Source organism: Colobus angolensis, unplaced genomic scaffold (assembly GCF_000951035.1).
Source record: "Colobus angolensis palliatus isolate OR3802 unplaced genomic scaffold, Cang.pa_1.0 Scaffold400, whole genome shotgun sequence".
NCBI classification, from domain to species: domain Eukaryota; kingdom Metazoa; phylum Chordata; class Mammalia; order Primates; family Cercopithecidae; genus Colobus; species Colobus angolensis.
This window is the reverse complement of record NW_012117378.1, coordinates 1,178,180-1,196,644: the sequence shown is the minus strand read 5'-3', so window position 1 is coordinate 1,196,644 and position 18,465 is coordinate 1,178,180. Positions and strand designations below refer to the sequence as shown.

Here is an 18,465-nt window from a genome sequence, read left to right as displayed (position 1 = left end):
TTTAAAGTTCATATGGAACCAAAAAAGAGCCCGCATTGCCAAGACAATCCTAAGTCAAAAGAACAAAGCTGGAGGCATCATGCTACCTGATTTTTATGTTTTTAAACATTGTAGAATCAAGCAATTAATATTGTTTTTCTTCTCCTTTCTTCTCAGCCAACAATAAAAAGCATTTTTTAAAAACTTTAGAAATTATTTTAAATTTTTTGGCTGGGTGCAGTGGCTCACGCCTGTAATCCCAGCACTTTGGGAGGCTAAGGCAGGTGGATCACTTAAGGTCAGGAGTTCAAGACAGGCCTGGCCAACATGATGAAACCCCATCTCTACTAAAAATAGAAAAATTAGATGGGCATTCTGCCAGGTGCCTGTAATCCCAACTATTCGGGAAGCTGAGGCAAGAGAATCGCTTGAACCTGGGAGATGGAGGTAGCAGTGAGCCAAGATTGCACCATTGCACTCCAGTCTGGACAACAAAGCAATACTCTGTCTCAAAAATAAATAAATAAATAAATTATTTAAAAATTTTTAGTAGTTGCATAATAGTTCATTTTTACTGTTTATTTAACTACCCTCCAACATTGGTCAGCATTTAAATTGCTTCCAGTTTTTCATCATTATAAAATCATGAGGTTAGCTGTTTATATATTTATTCTGTATTTATTCCTTCAGATACATTCCTAAAAGTGAACTTAACTAGATTGAAAGGAATTTTAAAGGATCTTTAAAAATTTTATCCAATTGCTTTTGTGAAAGGTGGTAATGATTGACACCTCACTAGCAGTATGTGAGGGTGTTTATGCTAGCAATCTCTCAGAACCATGGAGTAGTAAATTTTTAAAGCATCTTTCTCATCTGACAGCCAAATATAACAGTAATTTTAATTCTCATGTCTTTGATTTCTTTGATATATTACTATTGACTGACACAAGTTTTTACATCATATCATATTTAATATAAACTGTCATTGATTGGAAGATGTTTCCTAATATTAGATAGGTTAAAATGGGAATGGAGAATGATACAGCCTAGAACTGATAAAATATGATACTGTTTTTAACATTTTGTCTTAGTGTTTTTGGTGAATCTTTTTTTATTAAGTATGTTTATTTTTTACGATACTTTTTGATTAACAATTTAAAAGTTATGCTATAAAATTAATGAATTTGTGTTTTTATCTCTTCCTCCTTGGTTTTAATCCTTCCCTATCAAGAAATAAGATAACTGATTAATTAACTACTCTTTTCAAATTTATATGAAAATTTATGCTGGTGTATGGCATCTCACTCAAATAGTTTATGAAAACTATTTTTTAAACCCATTTTTCCAAGAACATAATTTTATATACTTGGCCAAATTAAAAGTTAGGCAGTGTAGGAGGAGTTTAAAATGGCACAACAACTTTGGAAATTTGTTTGGCAGTTTCCACTAAAGTTAAATACACCCTACCTTGTGACCTAGCAATTCTGCTCTTGGATATACACCCAAGAGAAATGAATGCATATATTAACAGAAAGACTGATACAAGAGTGGCCATAGCACATTTAGTCATAATAGCCAAAAAAATGAAAACAGTACAGATGTCTAACAATGCAACAATCTGCAAACAAACTGGGGTACACCCATACAATGGAATACTACTAAGCAATAAAAAAACCAAGCTATTGATGTACACCAAGGCACAGATGAATCTGAAAACCATTATTTTGAATTTAAAAAGCTAGACAAAAAAGAATACATACTTTATGATTCCATTTGAAATTCAATAACAGGAAAAATTAATATATGGTGACAGACGTTAAAATGATGGTTACATGGCAGAGAGTGGGTGCTGATTGGTAAGGGGCACAGGAGGACTTTCTGAGGTGATAGGATGGCATATATCTTCATCTGGGTAGTATGTATGTGAACATACACACACTTAAGAAATCATCAAGCTCACTTAAGGTTTATGCATTTTATGGTACATTATACCTTCATTTAAAGTAATGGAAAAAAGCTTAAGTACCAAAGAAGCTATGTTTTAGAATTTAAAAAACAATAGTTCACTTTACACATTAGTAAAAATTACACAGTATTTCTAAATTTGAAGTTTGCTAAGTGTTTTCTTATCATTTTTCTTTGATTACTTCAGATTTTTATGTGTACAACATTACATGTGTAAAAGATATCACTTAATTAAGAGAATAAAGGAAGGGAACATGAAAGAGATGGCAGTGCTATAAATGATGTTGTTTTTCAACATAGCAAATGCTGCCTTAGGACAGAAGTCTTGCACTGTAATAACCTCGTTAAATATGGCATTCTGACTTCAAATGTCCTGATCCCCAGTTATATTAATCAAGTAGACACACAGGATGAATGCCAACTAGCTTTGCTGCCCCAGCCAAACGATATAATTAGACCAGAGTCAAGTTCTAAGCACAGAGCCTCCCTCTGCCAGAAACCCAAGGAGCGAGATACATTATAAAATGAGGGTCCTGCAATTCTCCCAGCTTGCATTCCCACAGTAAACATTTCTTCCATTGTAATTTAAAAAGAAATTGACATTAGTAGCAAGAGGATCTGATATAGTTTGTTTTTTTTTAGGTTGTTGGTTTTTCTTTCATGCTATAAATCTAACACAATGCAGAGCTGTGTGGAATAAATGGTTCTTTATTATAACACTTTAACTTTGAAAAGCACTCTACTCTTCACAAAGCACTTTTGCATATAATGTCTAATTTTAGCTCAGACCAGCCTATAATATACATAGGACAGGTATCAATTATTGCCCCTTTATTTTCCTGAAAGAAAACCTTAATTCAAAGAAGTTGGTCCCAGGACCCAAAGTAAAGCCAGATTTTCTGACTTCTGGGCCAGCGCTGTATCATTGGCTATGGAGTTGACACCATAGCCACACTTATCCCTGCTCAGGGAGGATGCCCTGCTGTACTTTCATACCTCCAGGGATATAATTTTGACTAAAAATCTGCTTCAGAAACCCCCTCTCACTCTAAGCAAAATGTCTAAACACCTCAAGGAAACTAAATCAAATTTAGCCAAGTTTTAAGAATTTTACTTCCTCTGTATGTTCTCTGGATATTACTTTCCAAACTTGTTACTGTGAGCCTGGAAAGAAAACAGCCTTTTCACGGAAGGACAGTGCTTATGCAGTGAGCAACAATTTACTTTACTGCATTTTTTTTTCTTTTTTGCTCTATCAGATGGAACTGCTATATTTGCTTGCCAAAACAAAGTTATTATGTTTTTAACTACAGCCAGAATATGGTTACTACTGGTTCTATGTTCAACTTTTTTTTCCATTTGTTTGTTTTCTTTTTTAAAAAATGATGTTTTTAGGCTGGACACAGTAGCTCACACCTGTAATTCCAGCACTTTGGGAAGCCAAGGTGGTGGGTCACCTGAGATCAGGAGTTCCAGACCAGCCTGGCCAATATGGCAAAACCCTGTCTCTACAAAAATACAAAAATTAGCCAAGCATGGTGGTGTGTACCTATAGTCCTAGCTACTTGGGAGGCTAATGCAGGAGAAACACTTGAACCTGGGAGGTGGAGGTGGCAGTGAGCCAAGATCACGCCGCTGCACTGTCCAGCCTGGGTAATACAGTGAGACTCCATCTCCAAATAAATAAATAAACAAATTTAAAAAATAAATAAATAAAAATGTTCTTAAATAATTGGTCCAACCATTTCAGATCAAGCCCATTAGCAGAATTATCCCCACAGTGTGGCACTAGGTGAGTGGGATTGAGTATATAGTAGGACGAGACTGGTGTCTGCTTACTTGACTTAATCAACACCACGTAGCAAGTGGTGACTAGATCATCCCCATTAGAAGGACTTCCTGTATAGGAATCATAGACAGATGGAAAAGTACAGAAGGAAATAGCTTAATGATGCGAAGTTCACCGTCACAAAGAACAGGGAAAAATATGACTCAAGTCCATGATTATTTTCTTCACCATTCATACCTCTTTCCTGTGCAGTCCATGTAGATTATTTCAGAATGTTGATTTAGAATCATATTTTCCAACTTCATTTTCTGTTCGTCCACTTAGCATAGCCTACATTTCAACCCATACATGTCATGATACAGGTTGAGTATCCTTTAACCCAAAACGCCTGGGACCAGAAGTGTTTCACATCTCAAATTGTGGAATATTTGCATTATACTTACCAGTAATCACCCCTCATCTGGAAATCCAAAATCCAGAATGCTGCAGTGAGCATTTCCTTTGAGCACCATTTTGGCACTCAAAATTTTCCAGATTTTAGAGCATTTCAGAGTTTGGGTTTTCAGACGAGGGAAACTCAACTTGTGCATCTTCTATATATTGATTCATGTAAATTTGCTGAATTCAGTAGCAGTTTTATTTGTATTTATGACCTGTCACTGTGCATGTTATACCAACATCATTTAAAATAGTTAATATTACTATTATCCCCTGAACACTTACTAATGAAGCACTTTACAAACAAGCATTTAACCCTTACGACAGCCCCATAAGGTTTTTACTAGTCAGGATAGGCTAAGCTTTGATACAGTAACAACAACGAACCCAACTCTCAGTGGCTTAACACAGCAAGGATTTCTCACTCATGCTTTGTGTCCACTGTGTGTCAGCAGAGGGTATCTACTCATGGCAGTCAGGCTGACAAAGCAGTTACTATCTCAAACATTGTTAATTGATAGGTCAGCAGTTAAATGCCATGACCTGAAGTGAAATCTGTCATTTCTCTTTAAAATTTATCTGCCAGAATGAGTCACATGGCCATAGCCACCACCAAGAGAGCTTGTCATCTCCCCATGTGCTGGAGAGATGGAGAGCTGATGTACTGGATGACAGTATTGGGTGCCTGAGATAGGTGCTCTTGTTATCCTCATTTTATCAGTGAAGAAACTAAGGCTCAGAGAGGCTAAGCTGGAGCAAAGAAATACACTGGGAAAGAATAAAGGTTTGAATACCTCCAGCTACCCCCCTTACCTGTGACAGCTGGAGGATGGGGTGAGGAGTATAGAGTGGGTAAAAATACTGACTGTCAGTTGGAGTTTGAATCCTAGCTCTGCAGCTGACTAGCTCTTTGGATAATTTACTTTAATGAGCTTCAGCCTTCTCTTCCATAAGACAGAAATAATAATTTCTACTTCATAGGGCTTTTGTGATTTAATTATGTATGTAACATGCCTGGTACATAGTAGGGATACAATAACTGGTAGATACTGTCAGCATTCATTAATTACTGACATTAATGTCAGTGTTCATTAATTAAAAATTCACTCTTTACTGACAGTTTTGCAAATAAGATTCAGAGCTTCTGCAGAAACATTTCAGGTATGCATAGAAGTACTAGGTATCTTTTTAAAATAATTCATGTTGCCTGGAGTATGGGATTCTCAGGTACCTGAGTGATTCACATATTTTATTAACCACTTCACTAAGGAGAATGAGACAGCTTGCATTGTTGCCAAAGGAAAACCACAGGGTCCTCATCCCACTTGCAGGGTGTTAGGGTCCAACGCTGCCTACAGAAGTGAACGAGATGGAAAAGACAGGACAGCCTTTTCTCTCTCCTGCTGGGAAAAAAAATGTCATTAAATTGGGGAGGGAATCACACATATAGGTGAAAGAACAGCAGAAAACAAGAATCAATAGATTGTGGAAATTAGTTTAGCTTGATTTGTCATTACTGCCAAAAAGTGTGAAAACTTATTATTCATCATCATCTCTGCATCATTATGCAGTTGTCTGCATCCTCTTTTGTCGGGTGTTTGAAGAACTCTTTTTAAAATGTTTGCTTCCCTTTGGTGAATGAGGAAAGAAAACAGTTTTGGCCAACTCTTTGTTGTATTTCCAATTTGTCGGGATTGTTAAGAGATGGATTATCTTGTCTTCCACATGTCCTTTCTCACTCAGCACTTGTTAAACCTTGGGAAGGTTCACTGCTATCCTGTGAATCCTGCAAAAAAGATGAGATTGACTTTGCCTTGAAGACGTTTACTAACCGGTGCATTTCACTAAACTCCAGATCCTTTCCCTATCCTTTTGTTTATTTATTTAGTCTGTTGACTTTTACTTTTCTTTCCACTTACGAAGAAAAATACTGTTTTCCAATCCCAGTTATAAGGATAAAGTTTTCATATTTGATGGTCAATACGGTACCAAAAAGAAATGTATGTGAGTTAATAAATAAGCCTGACTGCCCTATGTGGCATTTCAGCAGCTTTTCTTTTTTGCCCTTAGTTCTCCCTCTGATTTTTTAAAAATTTGTAGTTATTTGCTTTCCATGTTAGGAAGGTTACACAAAAGAGTAGAAATCATAGTAATCACATATCTTAAAAATAAGATGAAATGACAGTGCTATTAATAAGATTTGTGGTAGTTTACAATTAAGAAGTACCAGGACTTATATTTTAAGCTTTATGGGTATTATTTCTCTCCCCTGCCCCCCACTTCTCTTGCCCCCCATGCCCCAAACACACACACATAGAGACTCATTCATTCATGAAGCCCATACCTGTAAGACAAAATTTCACTGATGAGGAGCTGAATCTTAGATAGCTAAGGTAGCCTGCCTAGGACAGACAAAAAAAAAAACCCAGCAGATCCAGGAGTGCAACCTTTCTATGGCCTTTCCATTGTCGTTAACAGTGAATCGCTAAATGACTGTGGTGCTGCCTTGAAGGGCAGGGCCTTGTCTTATTCATCTTTGTACCCAGCTCTCAGCACAGAATAGAATGGAACAAGGGGGTGACGTAACCAGTGCTATATTTTAGGAAGATAAATCTGGCAACAATGAGTAGGATGAAGAGAACAAGAAAAGACTGGCCTCGTGGAGAGCAGTTTCAATGCCATTGAAGTGATACAGAGAAAAAGATGATGAGCCAATGCAGGAGGGAGCCGTGCTGAGAGAAGAAAAGTCGCCAATATAACAGAGATTCAGGAAGAGTGCATGAATGAGACTTGACCATGTGGAGGCAGGGAGGAGTGCTAGGTCCTTGGGTAAATAAATATCTGTTCATGCAGCAACTGTTTCTTGAGCATCAGCTGTGTGTCGGGAACTATTCTAGGTCCCGGAGATACAACAGCGAATTGAGCAAACCAGAATTTTATTCTCCTTCAGCTTATGTCCTAATTGGAAGGATATGTTGGTCAGGATTCTCCAGAGAAACAGAACCAGCAGGAGATATATAGAAATGGAGATATAGATACAGGTTGAGATTTCAAGGAATTGGCTTATGTGATTGTAAGATCTGGCAAGCCTGAAGTCTGCAGGACAGGCCTATAAGCTGGAAACTCTTGGCAGGAGCTGATGCTATAGTCTTGAGTACAATTTCTTCTCAGAGGAACCTCAGAGTTGGTTAGTTGATGGGTTGGTTGGTTGGTGGGTTGGTTGGTTGGTTGGTTGGTTTTGAGGCGGAGTCTTGCCCTGTCACCCAGGCAGGAGTGCAGTGGCGTGATCTTGGCTCACTGCAACCTCCGCCTCCCAGGTTCGAGCAATTCTCCCACGTCAGCATCCCAAGTAGCTGTAATTACAGGCACACACCACCACACCCAGCTAGTTTTTGCATTTTTGGCAGAGACAGGGTTTCACCATGTTGGCCAGGCTGGTCTCGAACTCCTGAACTCAAGTGATTTGCCTGCCTTGGCCTCCCAAAGTGCTAGGATTACAGGAATGAGCCACTGCACCCAACCAAAACCTCAGCTGTGCTCTTAAGATAGTTCAGATGATTGCATGAAGCCCACCCAGATTATTGAGGATAATCCCCTTTATTTAAGGTCAACTGATTGTAGATATTAACCACATCTACAAAATGTCTTCATAGCAACATCTTGACTTGTGTCAATTGAATGACTGTACTACAGTCTCACCAAATTGACACATAAAGCTAAGCATCCAGGGGAGGTGTAAGAATGACCAGTGCATACAAATAACTGAGGGTGTTTGGGAACAACGACCAGTGTCTGTGGATCAGAGATTCTGGGGAAGGCTTCTCTGCTGTAGTAAATACTTCTCCATCCTACAGACAGGCCACTGAGACTTGGGGATGTTAATCATCTTATTTGAGTGCTAAAATGGCTAATGAATGGCCCTGCTGTCATTCTGACTCAGCCCATGTACAGAAAACAGCAGAGCCCTGCCTCCAGGGAATGATCAAAGGACCAGAGTGTTTGACTTTTTCCCAGGAGCAACACCAGTTGGTGAGCAAGTTCAGATTAGGAACTTGAGCATCAACTGTGTGCCAGGAACTGGGGATGCTGCAGATGCAACAGTGAATCAAGCAAACAAGGATTTTGCTCTCATAGAGAGCAAATCCTCCACTCTAATTGGAGAATATATTGCTCAGGAGTCTCCAGAGAATTAGAACCAGCAGGAAATATGTAGGAATAGAAATAAAGATACAGAGCATAGATCCTGAACATAGGGAGGTCAAAATTGCTTTTTGGAAGTGCGAAGAAAGGAATGGCTTTATCCAGCTTGGATGCCAGACACCCCTTCTCCTTGCTCCCCCTCCCTCCCTGGGCTCTTGAATGAGCCATTCACCCTTCTTCCACCTCCCCTTCCCCTCTATGTAAACCATGACCCACGTAGCCCTTCAGTTTCAGCTTCGTCACTTTGTTAGGGAGCCCTTCCCTGAACACTCCAACTAGGATAAATCTCCCAGTTATAAGCTCCTCCTCGCCAGACTCCCTTTTCTTCTAATGTAATACTTAACACTGTTGTCACTAAGTACCTTATTCTATATTATTTTATTAATGTCTGCCTCTCCTGCTGTGCTTCCTGAGGGAAGGAGCCAAATCACCATTGTGCTGATTCTCTGTGTTAAGCACAGTTCTTAGTATATACTACTTGTTGTATGAATGCACAGATAAAAGAGGGAATGGATGAGTGAATGAAATATACTGTTTCCAAGTAGTATGTATTAGTCTGTTCTCACACTGCTCTAAAGAAATACCTGAGACTGGGTAATTTATAAAGAAAATAGAGTTAGGCCAGTCACAGTGGCTCATGCCTGTAATTCCACCACTTTGAGAGGCTGAGGTGGGCAGATCACTTGAGGTCAGGAGTTCAGGATCAGCTTGGCCAACATGGCAAAACCCCATCTCTACTGAAAATACAAAAACTAGCCAGGCGTGGTGGCAGGCACCTGTAATCCCAGCTGCTTGGGAGGCTGAGGTACAAGAATCACTTGAACCTGGGAGGTAGAGGTTGAAGTAAGCTGAGATCACACCACTGCACTCCTGAGCAGCAGAGCAAAACTCCAAAAAAAAGGTTTAATTGGCTCACATTTCCATAGGCTATAGGAAGCATGATGCTGGCATCTGCTGGGCTTCTGGGGAGGCCTCAGGAAACTTACATTCATGGCAGAAGGCAAAGAGAGAGCCAGCACTTCACAAGGCTGGAGCAGAAGGAAGCGGGGTGGGGAGGTGCCACACACTTTTAAACAACCAGAACTCTTGAGAAATCACGATCACAAGAACAGCACCAAGAGGAAAATCTGCCCCCATGATCCAATCACCTCCCACCAGGCCCCACCTCCAACACTGGAGATTACAATTTGACATGGTATTTGGGCAGGGACACAGACCCAAACCATATCATAGTGAATCTGCAGGGCATCTTAAACAATAATCTGGAAACATAATAACATATCCTTGTTGCTACAGTCCTTTCTTCTAATCCCCAATCTGATCATATCCTGTATGCAGCCAATCTCATCTTTGGCATTTGAGTTCTTCTAATTTCAGTTTAAAAGGTAGAACTTCCCTGAACTCTTTTCTAATTTGGAGGTATTTTTTAAGCATTTGAGCCCAACACAAAGCAAATGAGGTTTTCAGAACTGTTAGAACAAAGGGAGGTGCAAGTGAGAGAACAGAGTAGAAATATTCAAGCACAGTGCTCCATGGCAGAGGGGTGACAGGCAGGGGGTACAGAAAGGGAGTCAGGCATGCATGGAATGTCCTAAGGAAGTCCTCATGCTTAAAACAGATAGTTCTTTCTCTTCTTACCCCAGGCAGGAAATTCTGACTACTTCTGCCTGTGGTCTGGAGTCTTGGGAGTTAGAAGAAAAGCTTCTGACTCAAGGAGTTCCTGACATCTCTGAGTGGACCCTTTCAAGCCCAGTTCAGAGAAAGTTCAGTTAGGAAGCCCTCGTATAGCTACCAAATGCCCCCTTCTGCCACAAAGACAAAAGCTAGTAACGACTGGCACATGGGAATGACCATGTAGTTGAGTGAATGAACTGCGCGGATATGACGGCTACCCACGTGAAACCCCAGAGCCTTTTACTCTGGCTTTTGATTTGACAATCAGAAGCCAAAACAACTTAAAATGGCATTGGTATTACTGAATGCTTCCAGGAGCTCTTTTGCCCTTTTGTGTTACATCCCAAATATTAATGGAAATCAGCCTTTATGCTGCAGTTGCCTACTGACTGTGGGAAAAGAAATTCTGCATATTTTTTTAAAGTAGCATCAGTCAAGTCATCCTACAAGGTGTGTACAAGTTTCCCCACTTGCATTTTTTTCATTAGAGCTTCTTCCTGTTGAGAAAGAGAAAAATCTCTGTTTCTGCATTCTCTACATTTTCGGAAACTTGGAAGCCTCCATTGCAAATTATATAGGACAGTCTTGGGATCCAGACAGACTTTGACTATATCACCACAGGGTATAACAGGAAACACTTTGGTCCACAAGTTAGGGATGGATGTTTGAGTCTTGACTCTGCCACTGAGCAGTTGCGTGGCCTTGGACGAGCACCTGGGCCATGGTGGACTAGGTAGTCTCTGCAGTTATCGCCGCTCTAAGATGTATGGTTCTCATTGCAGGCATCTTTTCCACAAGTCCTGTGTTGACCCCTGGCTTCTAGATCATCGCACCTGTCCCATGTGCAAGATGAACATTCTTAAAGCCCTAGGGATCCCGGTAAGCACAGCACAGCCTACAGCATCATAATGTCTGTCTTTCCGCATTGCCCCCAAAGCAGGGAGAAAACACTATACTTGGATGTTCTGTGTCCCCTCAGTCACACATAGCAGTCACATCATCTTACAAGGCTCCAGGAGAACTCCTATGTCTGAAAGCATTTCTCCCCTCACTTTTTCTCTGAGGACATCCCAACCTTTCACCATGTCCATTGTATTTGTCTGTGGGTCAAGGTATCACTTGTACAGCTCATTGGCTTCTCTTCTGGGCTGCAGCATGGAGGGCAGGTGGGATGGCAGCAGACACACCCCGGACCAGTTGCACACTGAGCCCCTCCTGCGTCATCATCACCCCTGTTTGGCCATCAGGGAGATCCGTAAGCCATGCTTTGCCCCACAATCACCTGGGTTTCAGAGGGAGCGAGCACCTCCCAGCAACGCGAGGGGAGGACGGAGGCTGAGAGTCAGGCTCAGAGCCTCAGCTCAACTCAGATCTCTGTGGAGACTTTGAATGAACAGGAAACCAGAGCCAGAGCTACTTAATGCTAGTACTTAGTTCTTAATTTAACGGGTTCCCCCAGTTAACTTCCCCAGAGACTAAATGTTTTCTAAAGTTTAGTATCTCCCCTGTACAAAGAGAATCAGCCAGCTGGCTTGATGTTCCAGGGAGACTTTCCCAGGACTGTATCAGGTGAAGCCTGCAAACTGGTGGGTGGTGAGACACCAGCTGCTATATGTTCTCCCCTCTCAGCGATGAGGGCAGGAAGCAAAGCAGGCCACCAAATCCAAGGACTACACTGAGAGATGTGAGAAACCATACGGTGCTGTGTAGAAGTCAGACAAACGAAATGCCGATACCAGCTCCCCCTCAGTCCCTCCACTTTGCTGCCACCTGCCTATCATTACTCCTCACTGCTAATGGCAGAGAATAAAGAGAATGTTAATAGTCTCAAGATGTTACTGAAGAAGGATCAGATCCCATATCAAAGGTTTACTTCAATGCCAAAGAACTCATTATCTTAGGAATATCAGAGTAGCTCTGCTGGAGAGGGCACACCTGAAGCATTATGAGGACATGCATTAGCTGAACTTTCTACCCTATGCCAGCTGCCTCCATGCCTGCTGTATGACTTCCATGGTTGATACTCTGAACACAAATCAACTTGTATGACTGTACCTTTAAGCTAGATTTTAAAGATAATGCATTAAATTTTCAGACCAGTTATAAATGCATAATGCATTCATGATGAAAATCAATTACAGGGAATACGAAACATCAGTAAAAACCCAACAGCTCTGCCAGATACTGGTGACTTAGAAAGCTGAGCTCAGTTTTTGTACTCTTCACATTTCTGTCTGTAACTGAGTCTTTAAGGGGAGGGGGAAATGTGTGTATGTGTGTCTATGGTCTCCAAAATCTTTAGTATCCTCACAGTTCTCACAGTGAAACAGAGACAGTTGCATCCTTTGATGTGTTCCTGTTGTTCAGGGTATTTTTAGAAATATTAAGTGCGAATCCCACTGCTCTCTGGTAAGGACAATGGAACCTAACAAGCATCCATCGTTCAATTTTGTACTGAAGAGTATTTGACTCCAGACTTTTTCAGTGGTGGTATAACTTCTGCAGAAGCTACTTGTAAATAAGTTGCAAATATTGCTGTTAATTATTTTTAGAAGAATTATTGGGTGGCCTTTTCTCTTATTTCCAAGATTAATAACATTTTAACTTTTTGCATTTGGGCATTCTGGTTTGATGCCTACCAAGTTTGGATAGGATTTTACTTAGCACAATGAACTGTCAGAAAAATAAACATCAATAGCATCTTTTGGATTTGGTAAAGATTTTTAAAGGCCAGCTGAACAAGAACATTATACACATCCAAGCCTGCCCCCACAAAACAGAACATCCTCCCTGAAGAATAAGGCACTTTTGTGCTACTTCTCACAAAGCACGAAGGCATCCATGGATACCTTCTGTGCCTCCCAGCCTTTTTCTGTTTTTCTCCTAGGGAATGACAAAGTCAGGATCTAGGAGGAATTTTGGATTTTGTTCCCCTTCATCCTTCTACCATTTATAGACGGTAGATGTCTTAATTATATCAACAAGATGACTTCCATTTCACTGGGCAAGCTCACAGCCTTCTCAATTAGAAAAGACTTCCTATGTCAAACTGAAACCCTTTTTATGCAGCTTAAACAAACTGTCTATAATTTTCCTATGTTCCATGTATTCCATTTCTTCTTCTTCAAAGAAAATTGAAAAGAGCTTGTCACTCTCTGATAACTGATGTCTGTTGATGCTTCATCTCTGCATTCCTTACATATGCTAAGTGCTCAATAAATGTCTATGGAGTTACAGCCCTTCAGAGCCTTGAAGGCTGCCAGTTACACAATCGTATTTATGAATTTCATCCTGATTCTCCTTTGAATAGTGTCAACTCACAAACAACTTGGTTGTAATCCTGATCTAGCGTGTTCAAATCCAGGTGGCATATTATTTTTGGTTTTTGTTTTTGTTTTTGTTGTTTTAACAGAGTGTCCTGGTATCTATCCATGGTATAAGACAAATAAATTGAAAGTCAGAAACTGAGGATGTTATTTTGTAAGTGATTTCTCTACAATGAAAATGAGAGCACAGTTCACTGATCATGCAATTCCTATAACAATAGGTATCATTTTCTATTATATTTTGCCAAGGGAAATAAAATACTGAATGCAAAGAGTGGGAAGTCCTTTATTATCAGAAGCATTTTGATCTACATTATGGTGCTTCTCCCTCCACTCTATCCAGTCAGGTGTAGGTCTGTCTTGGTAGAATGACAGAATACAGTTTCAGCGAATCTTCCTCTCAGGTACCATATAACCTGGGACTTTCATATGCCAGCAACCACCTTCTATCACTATTATCCTGATAGGAATAGGCTGATGATTTTTATTGAACGTAAAATCCTGTATAACTGGTGTATTCACAAGATTCTATTTAGCAGTTGCTTTATTAGAGGGGTTTCCCATGCTAACTTGAATTTAAATACCTGTGCAGTTTTCACTTGCAGATAGCATTTGACATCTTGTTTTAAATTTTATGATTGTGACTTCTCTTAAAGGTATGTAGATTTGGTTTCTTTTTAAAGTATTATTCCATCTGATGAACCATGTAGAGTGGATATAATCTGTGAGGTTCTGTAAAGTTGGTCTATTAAATATTATATCTAAGCCAAATTATTTGTGCTTGCTACCATTGACAGTTTCACTGTGCTAATTAGCTCTTTTGCCCTCTACCCACTCTGTTAAAGATAGCACGATTCCTGCTATCCCACAAAATGAAGAACAAAAAAAACTACATCAAAATTAAGAAAATATACAAAGAACAATACCAACAGCTAGATCAACATTTTGAAAAATATGTCCATTATTATTGCATATGATTACATTTAAGTATTTATGGCCAAAAAAACAACCTGCACAGTACCCTCTCTGTGAAATCTTTTCTTCCTTAAAACCACCCCCCCATAGTTGGTTTTGTTTAATAAACACCTGTATACAGCATATCTTTGAATAAAACTTTACAGTTTTTCAAGTATTTTCTCAAATCCTCCCTTAATTGATTTAGGGCAGATATTAACATGCCCAAGTTTCCAGGGCAGAAATCTGAGATTCAGATCAAATTTCCAAGCAACATTTACTGAGCACCTAGTCATTGTCAGTGGCACTATGTAGGGGCTTGGAGTCCAAAGTCAGTAGAGTGTGGTTGCTTCACTTTACAATGTCTGGGGACTAGCAGAGTGAGATCAGCACATTAACTAATAGCCATACAGCATGGGAGAAGTACCTTATAAAGTGCTTCCAGGATCAAAGATGCCTTCCTGGGAGGGAACATGCCTTAGAAAAGGGGACAGTGGACCTGAGAATTAAAAGGTTATTAGGAATTCACCAGGACCCAACTTGAGACCTTGGGATAGGAAAAAGAGGGTGATTGGGTCAAATGTCATCCTGAGCACGGGGACAATATAAGCTACAGTGTTGAGAGGAGAGAATGTATGGTGTGCTCCATGTCTCCAAAGGAGCACTGTGACCTTCTGTGAGGTCAGAAAAGTAGGCTGGGGCCAGACTCTAGAGCATCTGCCTCTGTCCTACCAGGAAGCATGTAATTCCTTCCTTGGGAGAAGACAAGAAACATACCTGTAGTGGTTTTGTTTTTTGTTTGTTTGCTTGTTTGTTTTGTTTTGTTTTTTTGAGACAGAGTCTTGCTCTGTCACCAGGCTAGGGTGCAGTGAGGCGATCTCGGCTTACTGCAACCTCCACCTCCCAGGTTCAAGCGATTCCCCCGCCTCAGCCTCCCGAGTAGCTGGGACTACAGGTGCGTGCCACCACACCCGGCTAATTTTTTATATTTTAGCAGAGATGGGGTTTCACCATGTTGGTCAGAATGGTCTCCATCTCCTGACCTCATGATCTGCCCTCCTCAGCCTCCCAAAGTGCTGGGATTACAGACATGAGCCACCGTGCCCAGCCCATGGTGTTTTTTGTTTTGTTTTGTTTTGTTTTTAAAGAATGCTTTGATGAGAGAGTGCAGACTGAAATAAAGTGGAGAAGCGATTGTAAGTAGATAAGGAAACTGGTAATGGGAAGAGAATGTTCATAAACCCACTTGCTCATGTCCAATGTCAATATGTAAATTTAGTAAATTTAGTGAATTGGTTATTCTATGAATCGACTTTTGACAAATTGAGTTTCAGTGAATTGGCTCCCTTCCAATACAGCTAGAGAGGGCAAAAAGGAGAAAGAATACAGGACAGAAATGAATGAGCTGAATTTGATGGATTTATGGAATGGTAGAGTTCTCCAGCTGACTGTTAGGACACAGGTGTGGAGCTCAGGAGACTGGCATTACACAGCTAAGAGCAGAACACTAGGACAAGAGCCCAGCACTTTGCATTTCTAGCTTTGTGTTCCCTAGGAGTTGTAGGTTTTCTGTTCTGATGAACTTGGAAAACAACAGCCATTATGATGTTAATTCAATCATTGTGAATCCAGGGTTCTCTTCCCCTAATCCTGACCATCATGTTCTGCCTACTTTGGGAGTGTAAAACCATGTAATTATCATCCTTCAAGACAAAGCCGAAGTTCAGACCAGAGCAAAAGAAATTAACAGCTATTCTTAATACTGCTTAAGACAATATTCCTCCACCACCACCTTTTAAACATAATTTTGAGTTTGTGTAGAGACAGAACAACTGAAAGTCATTTGAAAAGCTGTTTGTGGAAGAGATAGAAATATATTCATTTTTACTTCAAACCAGCAGAACTGAGACAAAAGAGTAAAACTTGCAAAGCGTAAGATTTTGCCCAATAATAAGAGTCCAGCAATGCTCTGGCCAACACAGAGTGCCTTGCAAAGCGGAGAGCTCCCATTGCTATGTTCTTCAAGGGAAGCTGTCAATGATATTGAAGAGGAAAGTGTCCTGTAACCAATGGGCAATTGAACAAGGGGGTCTCACCCTAGTCTTATGATTCTAAGAATTTAATTTAGAGGATTTGACAAATGTATGATCAATACCACATTAAGGACATAGGGATATTTTTCTATAGCTGGCTTTAGGCTTATGTTTTTCTTAAATGTAGCCTTACCCTATGCTTTGTGTGTGTTTGAGGGTATGTATGAATCTTTAATGAACAAACCATAATGACTCAGATTCTGTCCTCCCTCCCACTCTCATATCATTAGTATATTTGTAAACAACACATGAATTTTAAGGGATAATGATCAGGCTGCCAGCTATATTCTAGGTGTGGCATAAATAATACTATATGGAAGGAAGTGCCTTCATTGTAAATAAATTTCACATACTCCCCCTAAGTGATTATTTAAATGTAGAGATTTTGCTTATCTTGAATTAAAACTTTAATTTTTAACCTAAAAATTTAAAAGGAATCTTTTCAATCTAAAATGAACCTTTAGAAAGGAAATTTTGGAAGATCTTTTTATGTTAATCTTACAGAAGCTGTATGTAGAATGTTTTTAAATAAAGTGACTCAAGACGTAAACAATAAAGAACTTAATTTTTTCATGGAGACAGAATCTTTAGGCTATAGACATTTAATCTCTAAGTGGATGGCATGTACTGAGAACAGATCCTTTTCTACCCCATCAGCCTAATGCCGACTGCATGGACGACTTGCCCACTGACTTCGAGGGCTCTCTGGGAGGTCCACCCACCAACCAGATCACAGGCGCAAGCGACACAACAGTGAATGAAAGCTCAGTCACTTTGGACCCTGCTGTCCGGACTGTGGGAGCCTTGCAGGTGGTCCAGGATACAGACCCCACCCCCCAGGAGGGAGAAGTCATCTTTACTACTAACAGTGAGTTCTGCCATACTTAAAGTGACATAGCCGGAAGGGCTGTTGCCTTGTAGGAATTGGATAAAAATACCTTTCCTCAAGAAGAAAAAAAATATTGAATGAGTGCATCACTGCTAGGTTCATCCATTATAACTGCCAGTTGTTAGAAGAACTGCCCTTCCTAGAGCCAGCAGGGCAGACAGCCCACCTGGCTGTGTGTGCCCATGCTCCAGCCTGCCCACACACTGACACCAGGGCTCACACATCACAGCACTGCACACTCTCCATGTCCACTTCCCATGGTACCTGAGGCACATAGGGTCATGGAACTGGAGCCTCTCAGACTGGAGGGCAGGTGAGGGGAGCAACTACAAGGGGTGCTCAGCAGGACTGGGATAGGGCACAACCACACCCACTCACGTGCTCATGCTCGCATGTGTGTACACACATGCACTGGACCCCCCTGAGTGTGCATGCGACTGTATGAACTAGTCTGGACCACACGCAGGAGACTGCTTTCCTTGTTGCTATAGGATGTGGATGTGAATAGCATCCCTTTAGATGGCCATATTTGCAAGAGACACTAAACCCCTGTGCACAGTGGCCCTGCATACTAAAATACCTTCTGGGTATTTTCCCCCATCTCCTACATAGACAGTCACTAAATGCTGTTCTGTTTGATGGTAGTTTTCATAAAAATATTAAATTATGTATATTAGCATCAAGATTGAGGTAAACATCTAAAGTACCTACTATTCAGTCTAATATAAGAGATAAAAGCTTCAGGAGTTCTAAGAAAATCAGATGCAAATTAGCTCAGGTCTAAGGTTAAAAGAGTGAGTGGATATTGCAATTTTTAAACAAAGTGTATTTCTTTCTCTTGATAGAAGTAACCTATTCACTGTAGAAATTTGGAAATGTAGAAAAACAGATTGAAGCATTTGGGGGTATTTTCTTTGAAGTTGGTTTTTTTTTTTTACATATTTGGGATTTTTATAAAATTTATGAAAGCATGCTAAAATGTAAAGATATGTATTTTCCTGATGAAAAACCTTCATTGTTGAAAAATTGAAAGAAAAAAGACTAACAAAGAATGAAAAAATCACTGAGGGCTCTACTACTTGGAAACAATCACTCTTAACCTTTTGGTTTATTTCATGATCATCTTGTATAGTTGAGATGATCCCATAGGATTTGAAC

At 40.2% G+C, this 18,465-nt stretch overlaps 1 protein-coding gene across 1 annotated transcript in view; it reads left to right on the top strand.

The window, feature by feature from the left end:
* The window catches only part of RNF150 (ring finger protein 150), a 225,743-nt gene extending 208,377 nt beyond the window's left edge, over nt 1–17,366 (top strand). Inside the window, exons 5-6 of the mRNA XM_011955807.1 lie at nt 10,828–10,924; nt 17,076–17,366. Of these exons, the coding sequence (XP_011811197.1) occupies nt 10,828–10,924; nt 17,076–17,306 (328 nt within the window). The 3' untranslated portion in view covers nt 17,307–17,366. The remainder of the gene's footprint in view (nt 1–10,827; nt 10,925–17,075) is intronic.
* The last annotated feature ends 1,099 nt before the right edge of the window (nt 17,367–18,465 follow it).